The sequence below is a fragment of the Pagrus major genome, chromosome 1 (assembly GCF_040436345.1).
Source record: "Pagrus major chromosome 1, Pma_NU_1.0".
In the NCBI taxonomy this organism is placed as follows: domain Eukaryota; kingdom Metazoa; phylum Chordata; class Actinopteri; order Spariformes; family Sparidae; genus Pagrus; species Pagrus major.
In genome coordinates, this window is record NC_133215.1 from 6,456,608 (window position 1) to 6,482,456 (window position 25,849).

A 25,849-nucleotide genomic window follows, 5' to 3' on the forward strand; every position below is an offset into this window, starting at 1 on the left:
AGTACTAGCGTGCCTCTCACTCAGTCGATGTCGTCGTCACCCTCTTTGTATCTCTTTCACTGACTCTGCCTCTCTGTATTGTTCTGCGCTGAATAGAAGCCATTACCTGACGAGACCCGCAGCCTTTTCACGTCAGTTATGTTTGCTGCGAATGTTTCTGACGAGGCATCTGTTTCTTCATCTTTAATCTTCTCATATCAGTCCTCATTCCCATCATGTCAATTGATTCTGGCCAAAATCTCCTCCGTTGCATCATCTCAACTCGGTTGCAGCTGTATTGGCTCATATGGGCCGATGAAAGCTTAAAGGTGTATGACGATACTGATTTCACTCACATCCACCTGTCAGGGAAGACCTTTTCTCGTGGTTTCTCCTTTCCTTCAATGTTCGGATGCTCTCGTGCAGGTAAAAGATCTTAAAAGTTACAAAATGTCAAAGTCCGCACCAACAGAAGCTCCTCTCTCCCGGATCTGTACATCCAAAACCACATTCAACAGGTCTGAAGCAAAAACGGATGCAGGGGATTTACCTGGGAGCTTCTTTACAAAACCTTCATCACCATCACCCCTTTTGAACCCAGCAGTTACTTCAAGTTTTTGCCCGTGACACCGCTCTCGTCTTCTCTTCCTCTTAAGTGCTGAAGCCTCGGTTTAGTGTGCAATTAATCATGCAGAATGTATGAAAAGCGCTGAAGTGTGGTCTAGTGTCTCATTAATTGTGTACTTGTAAAACAAGACTGTTTTTTTGTCTGATCGCTTTCTATTTGTTTTGGGTTTTTTTTTCAGTTCTCGTACTCCTGAGGGTGCAATTAGGTGACAAGCACCCTTGCCAATTTCTTTCCTGGCCAACAAAGCTGAGTACCTCAAACAAACACGAGGCCGAAGCAGCCAGGAGAAAATCCTTCATAACAAAGATGTGTTGCTTTTATGTATAAATCCATATTCTACTACTAATTACTAATTATTGTTAGGCTATATTTTCCTTTTTGGTGCGCTGTGATAGTTGAACGACAGCTATTTTGTGAGTCCGACAAACTGAGCTCCTCCCTGTAAACAGCCATGAATCTTCTTCAGTGAAAGACCCACGCACAGGAAAAGCAACTTTCAAGCAAACATTTTTTAATTTTTTTATTAGCAGGGGATCTTATTGATGAAAGAATTACAAATAAAGTTTTAATTGTACCCTCGACTACCGACCAGAAAGGCAAAATCTCTTTTTTGAGACTTTTTCAGCTCACGATGCCACGCTGGAGATACAGTGTGTCATACTTGAGTTATACTTAAAATTTAAAGACATGATTGTTTTATCAAATAGATCATCTGATTTGATATGAACCTATGTCAGATATGCAAAATATATATCGGAATGATAAATTATCGGCCCGATATTGGGGAATTAATATCATTGACTATTTATTGGTAGCAGGGAAATTCTAGTCGATAAATAGATCTGATAACATGAAGTCAGATTCCTTTCACTGACTTACCAGGCACAGTAAACAAACTCTGATACAGAAAGTGCCTGTTTGGACCTTGAACGTTGGTTATCACGCAGAGAAGAAGATGAAGAAGAAGAAGGAAAAAAAGAAGAACGTTGCACTCACACTAACATGTCATCAGCGTGTGGGTGGTTTTTTTTTACAGTTTCAGGGGAGTTTTAACACAACGATTCTTATTAGAACTGTAGATTATTCATTCATCCATCTTTGCTCACTACATCTTAGCCTCAACGTTACCCTCAGCTGCGCATAAAATACGGGTTATTTATTTATTTATTGTTAATACAAAAATGTGAAATTATCAGTTATTTTATCACTATTGGTCACGAAGCAGCTAATTATTGGTATCTCTATCTCTGTGCATCTCTATCAAAAACCTCTATTCATCTCTTTAGCTCTGTTGGCCTGTTGAGCCCACATGCTCAATAATCTAATTTCACAGTAATCCAAAGTTTGTTTAATTTGTTCGTTACCCACACATCAGAGAGATCCTGCATTACAGTGTGTGCCTGCATGTGTTCCCACAGATGATTTCCTGTTGATCACTTGTGAGTCCTGTCATTTGTATTTTTCTCTCGTTGCCAACAGCGGCCTGAGAACAGCAAGTAGACGTCAGGAAAACGTGACCGTCCACCCACTTGTTCTACTCATCTTCCCATCGCCCACCTCGCCCACTAATCTCTGCTCCCGCGCGTGACCGAGCCAACACCCAGCGACAGCAGATCTCGCAGCCTAGCTCATTATCACATTGGACATCGGCTGCTTGTCTCTGTATACTGAGGGTGATTACGTTCACCACCAGACAGCATCAGACAGACAGCAGTCATTTCACACATGAGGAGACGTTGGACTCCTGACAGCAGAGCCACCGGCCAAAGGTGTGCGCTCTCGTTCCAGGAAACACTGATTTAAAGCCGTCACACATGGTTTGCATCAGTGTCGTCTCGGGAAAAAATCTGCTTTCGTCCATGTGTTACAAATATTGGATGACATTACTGAAATTAACTCAGGTGGGTCAGGACATCCCATGATTACATCCTCCTCTCCTTCTCATCTCTGAATTGGTTGCCATGGTGATGGCCTACCCCAAAGCCTCTCATCAGATCATTATTTTCTCTCTGGGCTCGGAAGCGCGCATCGGCGTCCAGCCCACTCCTCCGTGCAGCCAAACGGGCCTAATCAAACGCTTCGCCGCGGATTTGGTCTCCCCAGGCTCCTGCTCGCCACCGACTGAATCCCAGTTATTGTCTGAGCTCTGTGTTTTCACAGTGGTATTAGCTGTACTCTTAATCATGGAGGTATTTGGGGACAAACAATACCTGTTAAGCTTCCAGCTCTTAAATTAGACCTACTATTTTATTCAGCTGTTATCAGGGGACATGCAGAGAGTCCTCATAATTCATTAATGACTGCAAATATATATATATAAAAAATCACATTAATCACATGAGTCGCCCCACTGTCCCACAAACGGATGAGAGGTGAGAGCATTTACACTCACTCTGAGACACATGCATCAAAGCCTGCACATGAATGAAATTATTTTACTTGGTTTTTACTCATCTTGTCTGATCTCATCTCATCAGTCATTTTCCAAGTGGGTGTGGCTTGATAAACGAGGTGTGAGAGCGTTATCAAAACCAACTGTGTGAAATGACCCAAAGAGGTAACACTCATTTCCCAGAAAGAAGCTAATAACTATAAATACGAAATAAAAGGTCCTGGAAGGTGCTAATTAAAAGTAATTATTTACAATTAATAGCTCAGCTAGCATGCTAAAGCAGTGTTTTAGTCAGTGCACAGGAGGTCAAGCAAAAATGTAAATTTAATCATTAAGTAAACGTGGAAATTAAGCATACAGTATATGGAGGACATTTTCCAAAGGAGCATGTCCTTTAAGGAAATTCCTCAACAAGTGTTACTAAACTCAACACAACTAACTGAACTCAACTTATTGTCTCTATTTTACCTTTTTATTCTTCACATATTACATATTTATTTTCAGGGAACTTCCCAGAAAAGTATTGGGAAACTACAGAATAATAAACCTGTCTGCATAAAAGTACATAAAAGATGCGGGATGTCAAAGCAAAAATACGTTATTTTGTAAGTTTAGCTTATCTTGCATTGCATAAAGCTGAACAGTTATAGAGCAAAGATACACTTCTTGAAATCCTTCCAGGGTCAAAATCTGTGGGATCTTGAGTAATGTCAAGGCCTCATTGGTGTTGATGTCTCACCTTTTCCATAATCATGACATTCAGTGGCATTAGATCTACTGTCAATATAATTAGAGTCTACAGCAAACTCAGTTATCTTTGTGCAGTTTGCTTTGAAGGTTATAGGGTGGAAGGACCACAGTTTCCTCAAGTTTAATTAAAAGTCTGTGCTGTGAGATGCACAGAAAATAGTGAATCATCCAGCCCATACCCATTCTATGAGCTTTTACCTTTTGGCACACGGTTTAGGAAATGTCGACTTAACTGTTTCAAAAACTAATTTGTTCCATCTTCTGATAAGTTTTTCAGCAGTTAATGCTGAATTGATGACATTTTACATGGTCACAGGGAACTTTCGCTAACTCAATTAAAGTTTAAATTAATTAATTAAAGTCCAGTTTAAGAAAGTAGATTTTTTAGTCTCATTCCCGACTCGTCAAATACTGAAGCTTTCTCACAGCATCAGTATTTCAAATCAAAACAAAACTCCATTGTGATTGATTTATGGCCTATTGGTTATAGTTGAAATTGGCTTTGGCTTATTTTATGTATTTTAACACATTAATGATTGTAAAGATGTTGCCAAGTACCCCTGGGGATGTGTGTCGTGTAATGCAGAGATGCTGAACCCAATGAAAGTTTCCCCAAGGGAACAAATGAAGCACGTAAATGCCATTTTCTGAAGATGAGAATCTTTTGCAAAAGCTTGCTAAGTTATATTTAATAATGCTCGTATGAAAATTAGGCTCTTTTAAATTGAAGTTGTGGTATAAAAACGATAAATCATTCAGCCTGAACGTCGCATCACATCTCATCTTTCAAGCTGTCTTGCAAGGGGAGCTGTGGTCTGATTCATGGAGGGTCAGAATGAAATCAGACTCAGCTGTGCGAAATCACCGAAAGATGCACAATTTTACGGGTAGAAGCTCAAGCACATTGACTCCTGATTGACAGCTGTTGCTTTCTGCTACCGGACACAAACAGATGCAGTACACAGTCTAACAAAAAAACCACTCAAACGAGTATGATCGCTGTGCTATCGAAGACCACGAGCAGGAAGTGTGTCGGTAGCCGCCTTCAGTCGACAACAGCATGTGTACTCCTCTGATTTTGAAAAGACATGACAGAAGAGTAATTGAATTCCTGACACTTCCACCAAAATAAACAGCCCACAGCCACTGAGACACGGAATAGCAACCCTGGAAAATACCATGCAATACTACTGCAACAATAACACTCCCGCTCTCAAAGTGTTCACCCCAAAGAAAGGAAACAGGGCAGGTGAAAAGGTGAAAGATACAAATAAAGTGAAGTGCATCAAATTGTCAAACTGTAAAGGTTAACGGTAGCAGGGAGATAAAGGTACAGTACGCCTGGTTCACAATATTAGCACCCTTAAGCTTGGACTTTTTCAAAAACCCAAGACACCCTGCTGTGTGCATCAGTGGGATAGTTTGTGTTTGTGTGTGCGTGTGCATGTATAAATGTGTGTCCTTGCAAGAGTTTACGAACAAGGGCATAAGTGTGACTGCGTGTGTGCGCGGCAGGGGATGATTTGCCGTGTCCAATTGCTAATGATTATAATGACGAACGGGAAATGATGCCAATTGAGCGCAGCAGTGGAGACAAGAAGTTGTTTCCTTAAAGGAGCACAGGACAACAGGTCAGCGGGTCCAACATGTCCTCTAAAATGAGACAACAGGGGCGAATTCAGTGAAACTAAACCAGAATATTTTCTCTCCACAGCGCAGTTGGGGATCTGGGCCCCATAGAGAGAACCAGAAACTCCCAAGTGATGCTTCAGCTTCAGGGACATGGCGGCAGGGGAGTTACTTGGAAGAATTTCCTGATATAAACAATAATTGGAAAAAAAAGTGGAAAGATCTCGTTGTTCTTCTTCCAGCTGCTCCTCGTTTGTGGTCACCACAGCGGATGTTCCCATCTGATGGCTGACCCTGAGCCCTTTGCAAATGCAGCATCAGTGGGTCCCAATTCCCTTTTAACAAATCTGGAGAAGTCTACGCTACCTTCTTTTAATCTTGACTATGATCATTTCCTAACCATTACACAAGCAAGGTTTGGAGCGAGAGAGATTATAAAACTTTTATTATACGTTCATCGGCAAAAGACATCTTACATACAGTCTCAGTCACATCTCTGCTCTGAGAAAGGGTTATAATCTGATCCACACTGAGGCAGAAACTGAGGGCTATGATGCTTTATGGGAGCAATTTAACTATTATAGGGCCAGTTAACCTCAGTTACACGCCAATAATAACCAGTCTAAAATGTCACTTACAAGTTGTGTTCACTGACCTTTCTTTGTTTTCCCTCAGATTGCTTTCTTTCTTTGTTTTCTCTTTCATTTTTGCCAAACTTTTTTTTACATCTAAGCTTAAAAAATATTAGTGATTTGACAGAGTGGAGCAGAGGTTGCGACTGGGAGTTGGCGGGCTTGGTGGGGAAGTGGGAGAAATAAAAAGAGAGCCAGTTCTTAATTAAGTGGCAGAATAGACTCTGAGATAATGATATTTGCTTTGTGCAAATTTTGGTTTGCAATAAGCCTCATTATATTAACACTTGAGACGGAGAGAGACCAAGAGACAGAGACAAAGAGAGCGAGAGAGAGAGAGAGAGAGAGGCTTCATCTCCCTCAATGGTGATATCAGTCGATTATGTAATTAATCTTCTGGAGTCACGTTGAGGGAGGGCAGGTAATGAGAGGAGAGGTGACAGACGCATGTGGACACACACATGTCCACTGATGTAAAAGCTCATGTTGTGGCCACAGCGTGTTCTAATACATGTATACTTACTTTTTCATCAGCTACAAGTCGAATGCACTCACACACAGCCTGCTGGAAATGATAGTGTGCAGATATCACGCCCACTCGAGACAGGCAGATAAACTTTCAAGCCGACAGACCAACACATCGCAGATCCTCGAGCATCACATTGTCTCACACAGTCTTGTTCACACACACACACACACACAGAGCAGGCGGTGACTCACAGTGTGAAGTTCTCCTCCGGGTAGCAGCGGTTCCTCAGCAGCCCCGCCCACAGCTGCACTCCGATGATGCCGAAGATGAAGAAGACGAAGAAGCAGAGGAGGAGGACGTTGCCCAGCATGGGCAGAGTGTCCAGCAGCAGGTTCACCAGGATACGCATGCCTGAAGAGACGAACAGACAAATATTTACATCATGACGCATGTGAGATAACCCTCTGCGTGACACACCTAAACCTGGCTCTTATCCTAAACTGAATGTGACCCATCTTGAATCTTAATTTTAACGCAGGAGTTGGGTTGACTCTGAAGTTGTGACATTTTTCTTGTTGTTTCAGAAGTCAGTCCAGCAGAATCTATCAGTGTTGTCCAAATCCAACTTTCCTGGAAGATCATGGCACAAAAATGTAGCCTTCAGTACACTGACTAAACTTACTCCAGAGATTCTCTTCCTCATTGTATCCTCATGAGGCCCAAAACAGCATTTACAGTGCTCTTCATTAAACTTTCAAATTTATCCTCAAACAGTCAACAGAGTCACAATCTTGGAATAATTGGCCATCGTCTGACAACTATTTCGGGGCAACGGCCAATGTTTTGGGGCTTCAGGAGCTAGCCGGAAATCGGATATCAGCAAAAGTTGATTTGTTCTTTTGAGACACGTGCACATTGTGATGCTTGTGGTTTTTGTGTTGGATCTTTACCGAGATCTATGGCTCAAATATTTTAGAAAGCACGGAAACAAATTGGGACCAATGAAGCAATGTTATATTGGTACCATTAATAATTCCCCATTCGATTCTGGGATGCTAGTGTGCAAAAAGTTACATGTGTGTCCTTCAAATTTAAGGCCACATAACGCCACTTCATTTTAAGAAGCTGTTGTAACGGTGCAGTCTTGGTGTGCAATGCATCAGACCTTTAGTCTTTGACAGAAGCAGGCTGAACAGAGACACGGCTGGTCTACACTCACATCAGCTGACCAGTCATCATCCAGTTCATTTACTGAAAATGGCACCTTGATTATTGTGTGTAAAGAGCCACCGAAGAATTCATATCACGTCGAGTCAGTCAAGCATCCAAACTCCGCTAGTTGAGTTTGTGTTAAATTTTAACCTCAGAGAAATACTGACCAACATTATGTTTGTTCTTAGCTTACTAGTGGTAGAAATACACAAATACACACACTATACACACACAAACATATTTTCAAAATTCAAAACTTTTCCACCTACGTACCTCATTCTCTCTCTCTCTCTTTCACACAAACACGTTCTCGCTCGTCCCTCCCATTCTATCGCTCGTGCAGAAATTAACATATTATGCATTTCCATATGAGCCTTCCTATTATCATAATTAGCTAATCAATTCCTAATCTCCACACTAATTGTGATCCCACGGCCCATTACTTTGGCTCTGATCTGTATAAGGAAACTAAACCAGGGGGTTAAATGATATCTGTAAAATAGATCGAGGATTGATGCAGCATTTAGCTGACTAATCAACAGTAAGTGGGCAGGCGGACCTCAGACCTTCTCCCTGGGGTCCTGCCAAATGACATAATGATTTAAGATGCTTCAGTCTGATGAAGCAGAAGAAGAGGAAGCTGGAGAGCCTTGAACAGCCTTTTCAGGATACTTGGATACTTGAACGATGTCCAGTTTATATATATTTCCAAAAAGTACAACATCAGTTATGTGACGTTCCTGTGAAAAAGTGGAGTCATACTTTGTATTCTGTGCGAACAATAAAGAATCCATATTCTAGTTTCATCTCCTTGTAGGAAATATTCTTCATCATTGCAGGAGGCGGCTAATCCCAACTGTAAAATACACATTTCTCATGAGAGTTAAATCCCCCCTCCAAGGGACCAAGATTTCAGCTTTTTGGGGAAAAATGACAAACAAAAATGTCTTTCCTCTCTCATCCTTTAAGTATAAACACAGACAGACAACGACATGACCTCTGGGTGTTGGGTTAGTCTGGATTTTTGATGTAAACATTGAAAGATTTGCAGGCATGACATTCCTCAGACACCTCAAACAGTCAGCTCTCACCACCAGTCAGGCAAAAAAAAAAAAAATACAAAAGGTGCTGAGTAAAGCATTTATACTTTGATTAATTTCTAATAATGGTCTTGTTTTTGATTCTTTAATTAGTGCGATTATTGGCTTATACACAAATCACATTAGTTGATCTGAATCCAGATAAACTGCAGTGAACTTTACTGGAACTGAAGCCTCAGCACTGGCAGTGTTGGTGTGGTTTATTATGCCTGACAGAACCTGATTTCCTTTGAGAAAGTTGAAGCAGACGTCTCTTTTTACTTTCACAGTGATTAAGTCTGTTTGAAGTCGGTAGCAGCTTATAGTGCTGCAATATCACCCACGACACCCTGATGTGAAAATATTAACAATTAATCAACATCATTAATAGTAAACTTTGTGAAATATGTTTCGAAAAACAAGGAAATAAAAGAAGGAACAAGGCAAAATGTTAAAAATTTAAAAAGTGACAGAAAAAACAGAAAAAGCAGGAATAAAACAGCACCAGAGGAAACAGTAGAACAGCTTTTTCACAAGTTTGAGATGTGATTAAAAGATGAAAAGGTCCAAAATGGTTCCCTCTAGGAAATAAAAATAAAGTCACTTCATTGGAATAATAATTAGCCTGGCTATTTGATCACGGGATATTACCGAGTGTTGACAAAATAAAACAACAAATGATTGTTTTATATAAAAAAGCAACTTCAGTCATTTCAATCATTTACAGCAGAGCTGCAGATGGAGGGAGGGGAGCGTCAGGAGCAAAGCAAAAAGTAATGAGGAGAGTGGAAATTAGATTAGCAGTGAGAATAAACAGAATATAAATGAAAAGAGGGGAGGCAGCGAGGAGAGAATGTGCTGATGACCGTTACCTTGGCTGCTAATAATCCTTTCCCAGGGGGACTTGTGGGTAATGTAGTAAACAGGCCCAGTCCTTTAAGCTGAGGCCAGTGGGAACCAGGCCTGGATAATTTCCATTAGTGTCCCATTAACTGACTCTTCTGTTCACTTCACACATCCGCCACTGAATGTGCCTACAAGTAGGTGTATGCAAGTGTTTGAGGCTTTTTGCATAGGCCCTGCATCTATCGCCTGTGAAGTGTGTGTTGCATAATGCTGGTGTGTTTGTGTGTCTGCATGAGTGAAGCACTCTATGACTGTGTTTGTGTCTCTCTCCCGCAGCATGGAGATTGAATTACCCCTGAGATGAGCTCTGTGGTAAATTGTCTTTAATAGAGGAGTGAATTGCTTCTTTATTCATTCGACAAATAAAGTCGAGTGAAATAAGCGGCTCTTGGCAGCCGGTGCTGGCGCAGTGCACGACTGCATTTGTTATAAATTGACCTTTTTGTTCCTCCGGTCACCACGGCTGGACATTTACTACATAACTTGACATTTGTTGGTCATGTGCATGATTGTCCTGTCAATATTTGATGAAGCCTGAGTGAGCCAGTTCAAGAAAGCTGTGTGCTTTCTAAGATGGATTCTATCAAGAGACAAACGCTGATGTTGGATGATTTTGGATGATTGAACAATTGTTTGATGACAGTGTATTTGAATGATCTGTGCAGGGCAACTACAGCATGTTTAAGGGTCAAGTTCAGTTTTACTGATAAGATAGAGGCCCTCTTCACAGAGGACACAGTGTCCTTGCACAATCTGATATAGCCATGTTGTTCCTGGAACATCATAATTAAGTTGCAGAGCTATGACATCACAACAGCGTGATTGGTTGGTTGCAATGATAGTCCTGGAGCGGCCTCTCTCAATCAATTATGATTTTCTAGGAAGGAATGACGCCAACGTGGCGATATCAGATAGTCCCAGTGTCCTCCCAGCAGGAAAAAAGCTGGTTTAATTAAACACTGTAAAAAACATGCAGTTAACAGCTGCTAAGTATGAGGGGAAAATGCCATTCAGCATTAACTGTTGAGACTTTGACATTACTTTTCTATACATTATCTATAATTGGCTATCTTTTGCAGGGTCACAGGGGGTCTTGAGTCAATCCCAGATGACAGCGTGCACTCTGGGGCACATCCTGTCAGATCATCATAGGACTCACACATAGAGACACACAACTATTCACACCTACTGTATGAGCCAATTTAGACTGACCTATGAACCTAAGTTGCATGTCTTTGGACTTTATGAAGAAGCCTCAGTACCTGGCCGCCACTTGCATTATGAGCAAGCTGAGAGAGCCCCTGCCTAGTTAGCTCAGTTATGAAACAGCCATCATGGCTAAACAAGGAACTGATCCCAAAACCCCCCGCCAGCTGGTAAAACCTGAGATGACGTTTTCTGTAAACATTAATTTAACTCCAGGGTCTCAAACATGAGCTTCAGATTTGTCTGCATTAATGGCCGGCACATTGAAACCCAATTACTGTAAATATGTTGAAGGTACAGCACATTGTACCATTATGGCTTCGAGCAGTGTGTGTGTGTTTCGCTATCTCTGTTAGACTGGAGGTCTGAGGGACACTGCAAGATTGGGATTTATGTCTCAACCAACAGCAGTTCATTAAAGCAGGAGAAAAATGTGTCACAATTGTGTGTGTGTGTGTGTGTGTGTGTGTGAGTGAGTGTTGTGATGGTGCTGCTTGTCAATCCGCCTGCATGTTGTCAGGAAATAAAAAAAGAAACGGATGCTTTGGTTGGATCGCCTCATCTGTTTCTCTAAGATCTGCAGTAATCGTCTCCCTTTTCCCAACTGATCTCCGACTCTCCCGCTCTCCATCCTCTTGGTCCCTCGCTCATTTCATCTCTATTCATCCGACGACTCCCTCCATCCGTTGCACTTGTCTCCTCGGCTCTATCTATCATCGTAATAGCCTACTCATCTGAGTCCCCCCCCCCCGCATCTCTCCTCTCATCATCCCTTTCTTCCTTTCGTCCATCTTCGCCTATCCTTCATGGAGCTGGATAATCCCCTTTTCCCTCCCTCGTTTGTCTCTCTTTGTGTCTCTCTTTTCTCTCCTCTCACCTGCTCCTTCTTCTCTTTTATCCTTTCCTTAACCCAAATGCCGTGTCCTTATTGAAATGTTGCTGAATAAATCACAAAGAAAGCATGAATCTTGTGCTGGGGGATCTGAGTGTTTGGTGACTTCCTTACACTGCCTCGCTCTTGCTTGTTTCTAAGCTCTGTTACAGACAGTATACTGTGGGCCAATACAGCACATTCACTGTTTTTGATGTCAGAAAGGAGGCGTAGTAATTGGAAAATTTACCTCTACTCATAGAATTGCAATATTACAGCTGTATGCATGGTTTAGACTAATGGCTTACCATTGTTTGTGTTTTCTCCCCATAAGAAATAACCCATTCAAAGGCACATTAAGTCCACCTTGCACGAAAAACATTACCAGCCATTTAGGGATGTAATGATGTAAACACAAACCTCTGTAATGCAAAACTTACAGAGCGGAACACCTTGTGTAACGTTATCTTTTGTTAGTTGTTGAAGTCGTGACGTCTCGTGAGCCCGACCGAACTCCGCTCGCACTCAAAGAGAACCTTTAATAGACATAAAACAACAAATCATCAACCGAAACCCAAAAGATAACTGTCGGTGCCTTCTGGGGGAGCGGGAACAATTATTCCTAGATGCTTCTCGATTCTCTCTTTAATGATTGTGTTCCAATGCAGACAATTCATTGATTGCAAATTTAAAACTCAATATTATGATCTGTGCTGTACAGTTACGGCTCAACCGATTGGATGGTGAAACACAACGGACATAAGCATGTAGTCCTGTTTACATTCTAAGCTAGACGACTTCCTGAGTTTAGGTGAGGGTGGCTGAGCATGAGCAAAAATGATGGATCGATACAAACGTGCTGGTTTAAAAGTAGCAAGTATGTATAGAAACAAAAAAAAATTGATTGACCAAATTCTGAGTTCTCTGTCACAGGAAACTGGACTTGTTTCAGTTTCTTGAAGACGTTTCACCTCTCAACGAAGAGGCTTCTTCAGTTCTAACTAACTGGGAGGGGAACGTCTTCAAGGAACTGAAACAAGTCCAGCTGCCTACGATACAGCACTGAGAAATGGGAAAAAACATGGGTACGATTAACAATTTCATCCAGACAAAGTGTTTGGCCCCAGATGACATATAGTATTAAAATGAGGAAAGTACATAAATTGATCTGATGACTATTTCATAATTGTGTTGTGGCACAGGCCGCTGATATTTACTTTTCTAGGCAAATAGCAAATAACTTCAAATCCTTATCCTCATCCATCAGGGAGAGAATTGATAAAAACCGAGATAATGCAGTGACAGAGGAAGGACAGAGGAGAGAGGGACATAACAAGATATCACAGAGAGAAAGAAATGGGTTTTGTTCTCTTTGCACCTGAAAGTATTTCATCAGAGAGACGACAATTAAGACAGACAGGATAAAAAACAAAGGAGGGAGACGGTCAGAGGCATAGAGTGGACAATGACTCACAACACACATGCAACAGAAGTGTCCTCGACTCTATATAGATCAATGGTCCTCCTGTAGAAACATGTATGTTTAAGAGCTCTCCACGTGTGAATGCTCACATACAGTATGTTCTGTATAACGATGAGCCCGATATAGAAATCTACACACATTCCCCTGAAACCAACTGAAATCTCTGCTGCTGCTTCCAGAGAAGTAAAAAGAAAATAAATTGCTGGGACAGTTTATGTTGCAGAATTATGAGCAGTGGGAGGTTTAGCAATTATACTTATAAAGGAAGCAAAACAACATTAACTTCAAGCACCAGCATATCCGACTTAGAGAGTACTCATAGCTTCTTAAGATGATTGCCTGCTAGGCGCAATTGAGACACATAAAGCACAAAAGCAACGAGCGGCGAGCTCTGATTATTCTCATCAAAAAGGACAGAGACTAAGCAGCACTTTCTGAGTCCAAGCGACGGGCTCGGGGCGGCCGGAACACTTCAGTGATGTCTCCGCATCGATTCAGAGATGGGTTCAGGTGCTGAGGAGGTTTTGTCAAAATTAAAACAGTTCAGGGTGGATGAAATTACTTTAGCAGTTTTAATATCCCTGTCACTTGGTGTCCTTCAGAGTTTTTTTCCTCTTGCACAGCATGAAATTACTTGTACAGCTAACCAATCCATTGAGATGAAATAAAGATGAAATGCGACCTCTCTGTTAGGCCTTTCCTTTATGATTATTTGCTTTATTTTTGTGCAGGTCACTGTTTGAAATGCATACGACAAAATCAATTTGTTCACAGGCGCATCTGCACCTGTAGAGCTCCAGGCCAGCTCATTGAAACAACAGGCACACAATCAAAATGATATAATTACAGCCGAGACAACCAGGCGTTTGGGCTGCATTTGGTTGGTCGGGTTTCTGTCGGCACACACGGTGCCACAATAACAATGGTGCTGGTTTCATGTGGCCCATTCTCTCCACAATGAATGTTGGAATGAAACACAACCCGCACTGCAGCATTTCGCTGTGTCGCTGACAATACAAGGAGGGATCTGTGAAGCAGCGAACACCATCGTCAGATCAAGTCTTAGGCTAATTACTTCAAGTAATAACTAAAAGAGGAGGTAGCAGGCTTTGAAAAAAATAATGAATGACTTATTCAGCAGTTTGAAGATGAATTTTTACAAAAATAAACAAAAACTTTCAGAATTCAGGACTTAATTGATTTCCATTCATGTCACTAATGTCAAGACTCGGAAGGACAGTATCTTAATAATCCAGTTCATTGTAGATGATTCAGTACCACACGTTTTACAGCCAGTGCTTCACATTCAGTGCATGTAGCTGCGCTGTAATTTTCATTCTTCTGTTTAGTCTGTAATGCTCTATCTGTAATGATTTGGACTTTGTGGTCTGCTTTCTGTGCTTTGTGCTTGGTGCCACTGGGTGTGGCTTTGCTGCTGGTCGGAGCTGTGCCGGTCCACACACCTCCAGCGCATTGAGTGTAATCAGCACCTGCTCTTATACCCGGACCTTCCCTCTGCACTGTGCCAGATTATCGTCGCCAGCTCCAGTGGTGTTTGATCGCTCTCTGCATCTCTAGAGTTTATGTATTTAGGAAGCTCTCTTGTGTTCACTCGCCAGCGCTTTAATCCTGCTTTCCTCCTCTCCCAGTGTGACCGGACCATACCTGGGGACCGGCTCCTCTACCACTCACAACCCTGACCGCCTGAGCCAGCCTCCTGCGTACACCGTGAGTCTCCACCTGCACCACCCTGGGAGCCAGCGGCCAGCGCCCGAGCTCACCGTCTCTTCCTACCAGCAAAACCTTCAATCAATAAATTCACCTTTCAAGTCTCTCCCTGTTTGGCGTCAACTTTTGGGTCCACCTGTTCTAGGTGTTACACCATCTGCTCTTTGCCTCTCCCCCTGCTTAATTGTTTCTTTCAATATTTCATTGTGTTTCTATATATCTAAATGCCTTTTATGTCATATATACTGCAATTTGAATTGTTATACAATAATAATACATTTGCTTTACCTGTACATTTTAATGTTAAGTAGTGTACTTCTGACACATAAAATATATGGTGTTATTTTAAGTTAAGTTAGTAAAGTTAAGTTAAGTTCTGTAATGCTCTCTTTGGGACTTTTCCTGTTTATATTTGTCATTGTTTACAACTTGACATGTGAATAGACATTTTATTCATGTTGTTCTTAAGATATGCATTGATATGTTATATTTTCTAACATACTTGTCTGCAAATAGTCCTGTCTATCCCGTGTAATTGTTTGTCACGCTTTGTCGTCCTTGTTTTTGGATGTTAAGTCTCTTGCCATGTAAGTATATTGAGAAAACAGAGTCATTTTTCCTTTAAGTGAACAGATGCTTGGCCGATTAAGCTGAATGTGATTATGTTACGGCTCGGTGTTACTCACTGTGTTGTAAGAAAACAATGTTTTCAAAAATTACTCTGAGCAACTTTAATAAGCTGAACACTGCAGTGCTTAAAAACCATCGTCTCTCATCAGCTCACAGCCAAATCTGACTCCCTCCAAATAATAAATAAAGCTTGTTCCTGTTCCATCTGATCTGAATGAACGTTCACAGTTGAGGTATTCCTGGCTCAGTGACTCATGTTCAGCACCTCGGACAGCGACCAAGCTGCCTGGCTCCGGCTCTGCTCTCGCAGGCAGCTGTCCATGGTGCTGAATGAGAGCCACAGACGGCATTACATGAATGAATATCTTTCATCTTTCAATTTCTGGATTTATAATAGTTTTTCCCCCCCTAATAACTCAGTATAAAGGGTAGGCAGTAAATGTCCGCTTGTATTTTTTAATTTACCGAGCTACCTCACCGAGCTTCTACTCATGTATGTGACTGGAACCTGAGGTCAGTTTCATTTATACAGCCCAAAACCAGAATCACATTGCCTCTGTGGGCTTTACACTGAACAACATCCTCTGTCGTCCTTAGACACTGGATTTATTGTGTTGTATGTGAATAATGTCTGTTTTTTTAACTTCATTCTTTCTGTATTTATTGGTTTTGTGTTTGCATCATGTTGTTTTAATTGCCTTTCAACTTATCGGTGCAGTATTTTATGTTATTTGTACAATCACCTTGTAACCGTGTGAATGAAGCTCTATAAATAAAGACAAACCCAGGCTGATATGATGTGGTAACTTACTTGGCACCCTGTTAATTGCTTTGAGAGGTCGCAGTACCCTCACTGTTCTGATGGCAGTGAAGTTCATGTTCTGCAGGTCCAGCGAGTATTCAACCATCCTGGAAAACACAAACAAGACATGCAGAAAAACAAATTAACAACATAGACAAGGACTATTAAAGGGAATTAATAGCAAGACCAATGCAAAAAAAAGCCTCTATAACCCAAGTGATCCACACTGAGGAGCGTTTTCATCTGAACTCACGTTTTGTGTTGATTTAATGTACTCCACCCTCTATATTTGTTCATGTTTAAAAGCCTAAACAGAAACACACACACACACACACCCTCACACAGTCGGGGTCCTGCTGTGCCGAAGCTAATATGAATTAATGAGCTGGAGTTCGTGTGCCTAATAAAGCGAGACATTCGGAGAAACGGGTCAGTGGCAGACGCATAGAGAACGTGCTTCTTTGTCTTTAAACAGCACCACCATTGATTAGTTCGTAGCTATACACGAATATTAATGTGTGCAGGTGTGTCGCTTTACATCACAAAGTTACAGCTGCACTGGAGTTTTAAACCAGATGGAGCAAGATGTCAAAGTATGAGGGAGTACAGTAGACCGCCTACATCCCTGAAGCTGGATATCCCTTTAAGCACATGTAGCGAGAGCATCAAAGTGAATCCCCGTTCGCAGGTGTGCTCAAGCAGGAGAGGCGTGAGATTAAACCTGCAACCATGTGAGATGAAAGCCGAGCCTTGTGAGGGAGCGCGGATTGGAGGTGGAGAGAGTAAACAAGCTTGAAGCAAAACTAGGTGTGGGATAATGGAGACAGAAACGGGGGAAGCAGAGAGACAAGTATTTTTGCTATTTGACCTATTTCTGACAAACTTATTACTGGGGAAAACATACTATGCCTGAAGAATGGGGGGAATAAAAGGATGAGACAGCGAGAGTGCGAGGACAGATAGAAGAAATGGAGGGATGACAGGAGATGGAGGAAGCGTGGGATAAGGACGGAGAGATCAGAGAGTAAAGCACGGAGGGATGATTAAGTGCAATATAACGATGGCAATAAAGCGAGATTGAGAGAGGGAGAGGCGGTGAGCCTGAGGGTTTTTTATCAAGTGTTGGAGATAATTACAGCGTTAGGAAACAGACAGACAGAGAGAGGAGAGCAATATGCATATACCTGGCTCAACAGAGGGAAGCTGCTCTCAGAATGGGGGTTAGAAGAGAGTTGTCATGATTTAGGAAAAAGAAATGAGCTAAAAAAACTGAAGGAAGTTTCAGATATCTCACACAAAGGGGTTTCTGGCGCTCCATTATAACAGGCTGAAATTCAATGAAGCTGGGAGAAGCCTGCCAGGTGATTTTTCAAGAGTTTAAAAAGCCGCAGGCCAATTACTTGCTTTCGACCTTTCCGACCTGGAGAGGAGTCCTCAAAAACGTTTCTGACAGCAAACAGTGGAAAAAGACAGTAACGCAGAAATCCTCTGCATTCCTGGTGTTCCAGAGAGAGCTGCAAAGTTGGAAAACACGAGTAAGTTACATAAGGATGTAACTCGGGAAAGTTGAAATAAGAAAAGCTCGGCCGTGTGAAATTCTGCCAGGATTGGAGAGAAAATATAGGCACTGCCAACTTCAATAAAATGTCAAGTTGTAAGAGCACAGGTGCTCCAAGAGTTGTGCCTCATTCAGAAGCTGGAAAGACTCAACCAGGCCAAAGTTGAAACCTGCTGCTGTGCTTCCACAAGAGCTCAAAGGTGAAACTCCTTCACTGCACAGTTTGCTTTTATTCTTTGCAGTCCAGCAACCAAACCGTCAGTCCAGTGACCGTGCCTGTGCACATGCTTCAAAGCATCCGTAAGGTGTGTGTCTAACTCAGCGAGCCGTGAAATGTGAGTCTCTCCCTCTCTCCCTCTCGCCAGCTCGTAAAGGTATTACCATAACCTTGGTGGTGACAGGAGCAGGCTGGGCGCTGATTCTGCTACAGCTCCCCCCCACAAATCAGACAAAAACCTTGCTAGTAAAACACTCCGACCATGAAAAGGAAGGTCGGAGTTCGGAGAGTACCTGGATACGGCCACATCTGTGAGAGAGCACAGAGGTTGGTTCCTCGGCGTGTGATCGTGATCTGATTTGACGGGCAGTTTTGTAACGGTGAAGTAGAGAAGCGAGCCACAAAAAACCCATCATCCGCTTTCACAATAAGATGAAGAAAAACGATGTTGGGTCTGGGAGTTTAAGTTGGAACACAGCGGGTACAATAATACAGCAAAATATTAAAAATGTCCAAACTAAAAACTAAACCATCATGTTTGAAAGAAAACAAGAAAGACTGTAGTAAACACATGGTGACTGGGTACAGACATGGAGTCCTTTTTGACTGGTAGACATTGACCAGGGTCCTGTATTGATTCCTGCAGGGACGCCGTAGTTTTGTAGGCTAACCAGGAAGTTAGCATCGCCTTTGATTCCTCGACAAAAGGTCCATGTGGTTTTTCCACTGGATTTTAAATTACTGCAGAAAAGAAGCTGTTTATGATACTTACTGGTTTTGTCCAGCAAACTAATCTTCACAAAGGAACGCCACTACTATGATTTTTGAAGCATAAATGCAATCACAAGGAGTACAAAGCTAAACAAACCAAATGAACAACTAAACCACAGTGGCAGGACTTATTACACTATACACACTTCCTTAAACTTAAAGTTGGAATAGTTTGCAACTAAAGCCGGCCAGTAAAGGCAGACTGGTGGGTAGATGAGCATTCTTGTTTGGCATTTTTTGTCATCAAACAAAACATGAAAATCTCTTCAGCTTGTGTTGATCACAGACCTGATTTCAGGCATTTAACCAAAGACCCCATTGACTTTGAGATGAGGGAATCTAAAGTGCAAAACTCACTTTTGATTTGAGGACTCATTCGTGCAGCACACTTTCTTGTTTCTTGTTGTTTGTTTGAAAAGAAGCATTATTTGTTTCTATACTGTGAAAAAAAAAACACTTGAAAGAGAAATGGCAGTCTACACTTAGCTACAGGGTGATGGCACACTGTTGGTAGTACAGAAATGTTTGTGTGCGTGCAGAGGGAACGATTTGTGCTCATCGTTTGGCGACCCAGCGGAGCTGCAACAATCAAAAGTAAATTAACTGCCAACTTTTTTTAAAAAAGACCAATTGTTTTAGTCTTTTTTCAAGCAGAAACGTCAAACATTTGCTGGTTCCAGCTTATAAATGTGTTATTTACTGTGTGATAGTAAATGAAGAGTTGTTGGGTTTTGGACTGTTGGTTTGACAAAAGAAGCAATTTGAAGACATCACTTTGGGAAACTTACTGGGGAAACTGCGAAGAGCTTTCACGAGAATTCGACACTTGATACACTAATTAATCTGAAATAATTGGCGGATTAATCAATAATGAAAATAATCAGTAGTTGCAGCCGTGGTACATGAGGGAAAGGACAAAATGAAATTGACTGAGAGGAAGTACAATCGTACTGTGCGGCCTCGATAGCTGCTATTTCAATCACTGTGTTGCAGTGCATTGATAGGGCAGGTGTTTGGGTGTGCATTTGTGTGTGTGTGTGTGTGTGTGTGTGTTTGTGTTGTGTGTATCCACTGTGGTGGCGACGTAATGGGGATTCGTCATTTTGAGCAATTTTCGGCAGCAATTTCAGATAAGACAGCTCATTTTGGCCACGCAAACACAGGGTTACACAAATGCAACACACGCAGACACAGACAATTATGCACACAATGATACACACATACAGACACACACAAATGCAAAGAAACTAGTCTAGTCTATTACACACATGGACAATAACACACACAAAAAGCATTACGCCAATACACCCCAGTTTTTCACACGATGAGCAGATGTGCAGACGGATAAGTTCAATATCGCACACAAATACAGTCGCATGCACACACACACACGCACACATACACGCGCACACACACGCACAAAGTAAGGAAAGTGCTGGGGGCAGACTCCAGGCTCAAGGTCTTCAAATCAGAAGACAGAGGTCACACACTTGTTTAAAAGCACAACCGCACACACACACACACACTGTCTGTCTTTCTCACAGTAATACACACTCGCACCCCAACTCACACACGCGCACACACACTCCTGAAGAGTGTAGTTATGTAAGCCGTGAACCCACACACACTCTTACAGTACATACACGTACAGGTCGTCACTCTCAGACACACACACACACGCAAACACACACTAACACACACAAACAGACACCTCCCGCCAAACAAGTAAAACTAAATTTAGTGTCTGTCTGGGTTTGAGTTAGGACGGCTCTCCAGCCAAACAGCCTCATGAATATTTGAATGGAGGAACTAGATTACTTTTGTTCCTAAGCGGCGTTAGAGGAGCGAATGAGACTTTCTAACTGCTTCTTAAACATCCTCCTTCTTTTTGGGTTTTCTCTCTCTCTGGTGTATCTTTCTCTTCTGGGAGCTAGCTCTGTCTCTGCCGTTTACTTTACCCCCGAACAGTGCTGCCACAAGTTGGAAGTTATGAAATGTTCTCTTAGGGAGCCATGACAGAGGAACAGTGGGAGAGGTTTCTTTTCTCCAGGGCTGCCCGGCTGGTTGGAGGGGAAAGCTCTGGATGTTAGAGATAATGAACAATTTGAAACACTCTGTGGTACCGCTCCCTGAATACATCTGTGCCGTGTGAAAAAAATCCATATCAAAAGTGGATTTTTTAAAATTTAATTTAACAGTTATTAACTTTTTTTTTAACTTTTTTCTTTTTCTTTTTAAGGACACGATTGTTTGGATTTGAATGGGCTCAAAAGGTCAATTCAGTTGCTGACCCATGATTGAAAAGACAAAAATTGCAGCACATACGTTTTCCAATCGCCATCCAACTGTACCATAACTTACCGTAATTAATATTTGATAATGTTGTTGATGAGTAAAAGAAACATGAGCCACTCATTACTTCAACAGGTGAGAAGGAAAGTAGATTTTTGAGTCTCTTCTCTGATTTTTGAGATTAGAAAATACAAATAGGACCTTTAAGCTAACAAGAGAAGGAAGCTAACTTCTAATCAACTTATCTTCAGGCAAAAGTAGCTAATGATGGTGAATCTTTGAAATCAGCAGCTATTCTCTCAAATTTACAAGTCAAATTAATTAATAAAAGCTTTGGAGTTGTTTATCTGCTCCAGTGGCTGACACATGCAGACAATTACAACTCTTCCACACTCGCACATTACAGCTCAGCAGCATTAATGTTTCCAGTCACATTAGGTGCAACACACACGAGCGAAGAGCTCTCTAATTGGCGATCCAGGTCATAGATGGCCTTGAAAAGCAAAATAAAGCAACTAAATAGATATTATACATTTAGGCTGCTCTGCTGGCTGTGCGCCGGTCTACCAGGCGAGAATAAACTAATACGGCAATTACCAGAGAGCACTAAATGTTTCATTTTATGCCAACAGTCCAGGCCGAGCTCCCTCTGGAGAAGACGGCATCAATTATTAAAATTAGATTAATGGATGCAGTAGATCTTCTGTCCCAGAAGAGGTTTGCACGTCAGAGAAGATAGAGAGCCACACACATGCACACAGAGAAGTTAGCACACAAGACACTCACTCATTTAGCTCTGAAACCCTCGTCTATACCTCTTTACCGTTTCCCCCCTCACACACTCCCTCCTAAATATCCTCCTTTATTGCCAAAATTGTCTCTCCACTTTTTCCTTTTCCATCTTCATTTTCTTTATTTCCTGTTTCTGTGTTGTGTTGTCCTCTGTGTGTGTGTGCGTTCTCTCTGTGTGTGTTATTTTCCATTCTCACATTCCTGCAGTGTGTTGCCTGGTGTCAGAGCTCTAATGAGCTACTGTTACACCTCCAGCTGGGTACAGATGCTCATACACATGTCCCTACGTGTGTGTGTGTGTGTGTGTGTGTGTGTGTCTTTGTGTGTGAGTGTTATGCATGGACATGTGAATATCTTGTCAAAGATGAAGCCAGCTGTCTGCTGAAGCTGCCGTGGTCACATTACCCATCCGTCTTCCCACATGTTCTCCCCGATCTCTTCCTGTCACACTCTATACGTCATATTTAAGCCTCTGAATCTATAACATGCTAGTATGAAGTAAAATACACTGTGGGAGAGGAAATGGTTGGTTGGACTCCTCACCAGTAAACTGGATGAAGAAAAGGACATCAAACATGGCTGAACCAGGTTTCAAGGAATACTTGTATATTTCAGGTGATGTGCTTGAATGCTTTCTTGTGGGAGTTAGATGAAGGATTAACAATCATTTAATCTCTGTTGATTCAGAACAGCAGGGATGTGTTTAGCCTACTTAGCACAAACAATAGCACCAAGAGAAAATGGCTAACCAGGCTCTACTAAAGGTCCCCCTGAAACAGCTCAGTCATCAGCTGTGATTATTTAGGCTGCTGCTGCTCAGCTCATCAAAATGTCACTCAATTAACCTGCAATTTTCCAAACAAATTCTTGTCAACTGTGTTAAACCGTTAAGTATTCTGAACAAGGAGAAAGGAAAGGGAACTCCCCAGAAAAAGTGGTAAGTCGTTCACACTGGTGCGCACATTCACAGCTCCTTTGTGTTTCTGGTTGGCTGCTGTGAGGTCGACTGAACATGTTGCTCCTCTACCCCACTCGACGGACACAGTACAGAAAACTGCAGCTACAGCGAGGAAGGATGAGTGCACATTCAGTCACTCACTGAAATGTATCCTTAAGGAAGAGGTGGTAATGTCTTCCCAAAATAATTAGATATATTTTGTCGCTCGGCCCTTTAAAAAATAACGAGTTAAAGTGTTAAAAGCCACCAAATCTAGTGAGAGAGTCTGCATCACTGACGGTGCCTTCTAGTGTAACAACTCATAAATACATGTATGTATATGTCAGGTTTTTTTGGGGAGGATGGTCGTTTCCCAAAGCTATTACCGACCTTGGCCAAGTAGCTGCATGCAGGTGAAAAGTTGACATCAATGTACAAACTACAGCCACTAGGCTTTTAAACCCAATCTCCTAATGAAACGGAGAGAGATTAAGATGATCAATCTTTACGTCTAACTTTCACTTTCTTAAGAGACGGAGATCATGTTTCCCCAAAACTGCTGAGCATTCTTTAAACAAATTAGCGAGGGAAGAAAAACCAAATACAAATAATTTAATTTACATTTCTGTTTCAGTAGGCTATTTTTATTTTAAGTTCATTTTATCCAGGATTTCATGGGTATATACATTTTAAGTGTGGGTGGTCTAAAGTCTGAACTGAAACTCTAACCCTGTCTGTATGCTCCGTTATTCTACTCAAAGTGCCTCCATCATCAAAGTGCATGTATGACACCCGAGGGGCATTTAAAGAGATGTAAGAGAAATATTCAGCACCGGGGGGACAGCCTGTAAGTAGTACTCCACATCATTCTCACACAAATACATTTTACTACTCACTCCTGGTGATTTTTATAACATCCAGTTCCTGGGAGCCTTACATTTCTTTTTTAACAACCCCATACCAGGTTTGTTTTTACTGGTTAAAGTATGTAGATGACATATGAAAGCTTTTTTCACTATAGGCCTGAACTTCTAAAGAGTCACAGTACCGAACAGATTGCTTGACTGATAGTAAATTATCAGTATGGATTCTATTCTATATTATGTGTCATTACAACGTTGCAAATAATGCAAACACATCTGTTTTCGACAGTCGGTGCTATACGATACCAGACTGATCCCCAGGCTTCATTTACTACGTACGATTAGTGTCAAAACTATTCAGGATCATTAACTCTGTAACCTCATACCTCATCCTGCAATTAAAGCAATTACAACATGCGCGTGTGGCAACGCGTGCACCCAAACACACACCGTGCAAACACACACACACACACACACACACACACGCATAAGACGAAGCTTCAGTCGATTAAACATTTCAAATACTGAATGTCTGTCATCCATTACATTAACAGTGTAAATGCAGTGTAAATTAGTGTTTGCATTGAGAATGTATGGATACACACACCCACATACACACATCCACCACTGATGTATTATATTGGTGGTACAGTAATTAGCTATTTAACAAATTTTGCCATTATTGTATCGAAAATGAAAAACACATAAGAAGTTTAAATTCTAAAAGCAGCCTGGCATCATACAGTATGTTAATGCAGATGATGACAACACACTCACAAGCACAAACCATACTGCTGCATTTTATGTGACACAATATGATGTTAATCCGAGGACCTTTTGAACCAGTGGAAGTTAACTGCATTATCTAAACTACTCACTCATACATCTCTTGGCTAACACCCAAAAAACAAGGGGATCAGACTTGATGAGACATCGACCAAATACTCAAAAACTCCTTTGTTGAGCATTAAACGATTGCACGAAAGGATTAATTTGCTGGTGTTCACCTTCTGGATTTGGCTGCAGACTGTTTTACTGAGTAATGACTAGAAGATAGAGTGCCTGATTCAGCACTACAGCAGCACAAGTTCTCTCTGTGCAGAGCCGACAGGATGGTAGATTCACTAAAAACAATGAGGTTGCAGCATGCGCTGTGTGAATCAAAAGTGGAGTACTGACTCAAAGGTTTTTGTCATTGTGAAAGTCTAACGGTGCAGTCAGATACAAACCCTTTTATCTACCAAGAGAATTCACCTCTATTACATTAGTCGCTTCCCTGTTGCCATAACTGGAGAATACATTGATTTTGATGATGGGAGATTAAATGAAAAGGGACACCGGCGCAGTAAAAGCAGCAAGTGAAGGTCAACACGAGAGAAAACAAACACTTGAACACTGCTAATGTGGACTGCACATTATTATGAGTCCCCGATATGATCATAGAAAGATCACAAGTCAGATAGATAGATAGATAGATAGATAGATAGATAGATAGTTTCTTCATTGTGAAAACTTTGTTCTACTGTTGTAGCTTGTAAGAATTCTCTATGAAATTGAATCTTATCCCAACGCAGTGTTTCACAATCATCACATTTGCAGACGACACTTTGGTGTCATTCTTGGTGTGATCTCGTTATTTTTAACTTCAAGAACATGCCTGTCTCCATCTATTATTTCAGAAACCTACAGGTTTAAGCGCAGACAGCACTTATTTCTGTCAAAGAAGAGGGAGAACATTTGATATATGCGTGAATATAGTTCCTCCAACGCAGATTGCGATCAATTATGGTCTCCCATCTGCTCTCCTTAGCATTACAAAGTGTGGCAGCTTAGGATATGAGGGGGAGACGGTTAAGATATACACTGAAAGCATATGTTTTATATATGAAGACATGCACACTTACCGTATACAAATGTAAGCACGTGTACATAGCTGTGTAACATGAAAACAATACCAGAACAAGGAGAAACAGATGGCAGGGACAAAAAAAGGAAAATCAATTAATGACAAACACAAAGACAC

The 25,849-nt window shown here is 41.5% G+C and overlaps 1 protein-coding gene across 1 annotated transcript in view; it reads right to left on the reverse strand.

The window, feature by feature from the left end:
* Window positions 1-25,849, reverse strand: part of cacna1ib (calcium voltage-gated channel subunit alpha1 Ib) — a 166,259-nt gene that overhangs the window by 96,351 nt on the left and 44,059 nt on the right. Inside the window, exons 4-5 of the mRNA XM_073475926.1 lie at window positions 16,406-16,503; window positions 6,731-6,890 (exon numbers count right to left, since the gene is read on the reverse strand). Coding sequence (XP_073332027.1) covers window positions 6,731-6,890; window positions 16,406-16,503 — 258 coding nt within the window. The remainder of the gene's footprint in view (window positions 1-6,730; window positions 6,891-16,405; window positions 16,504-25,849) is intronic.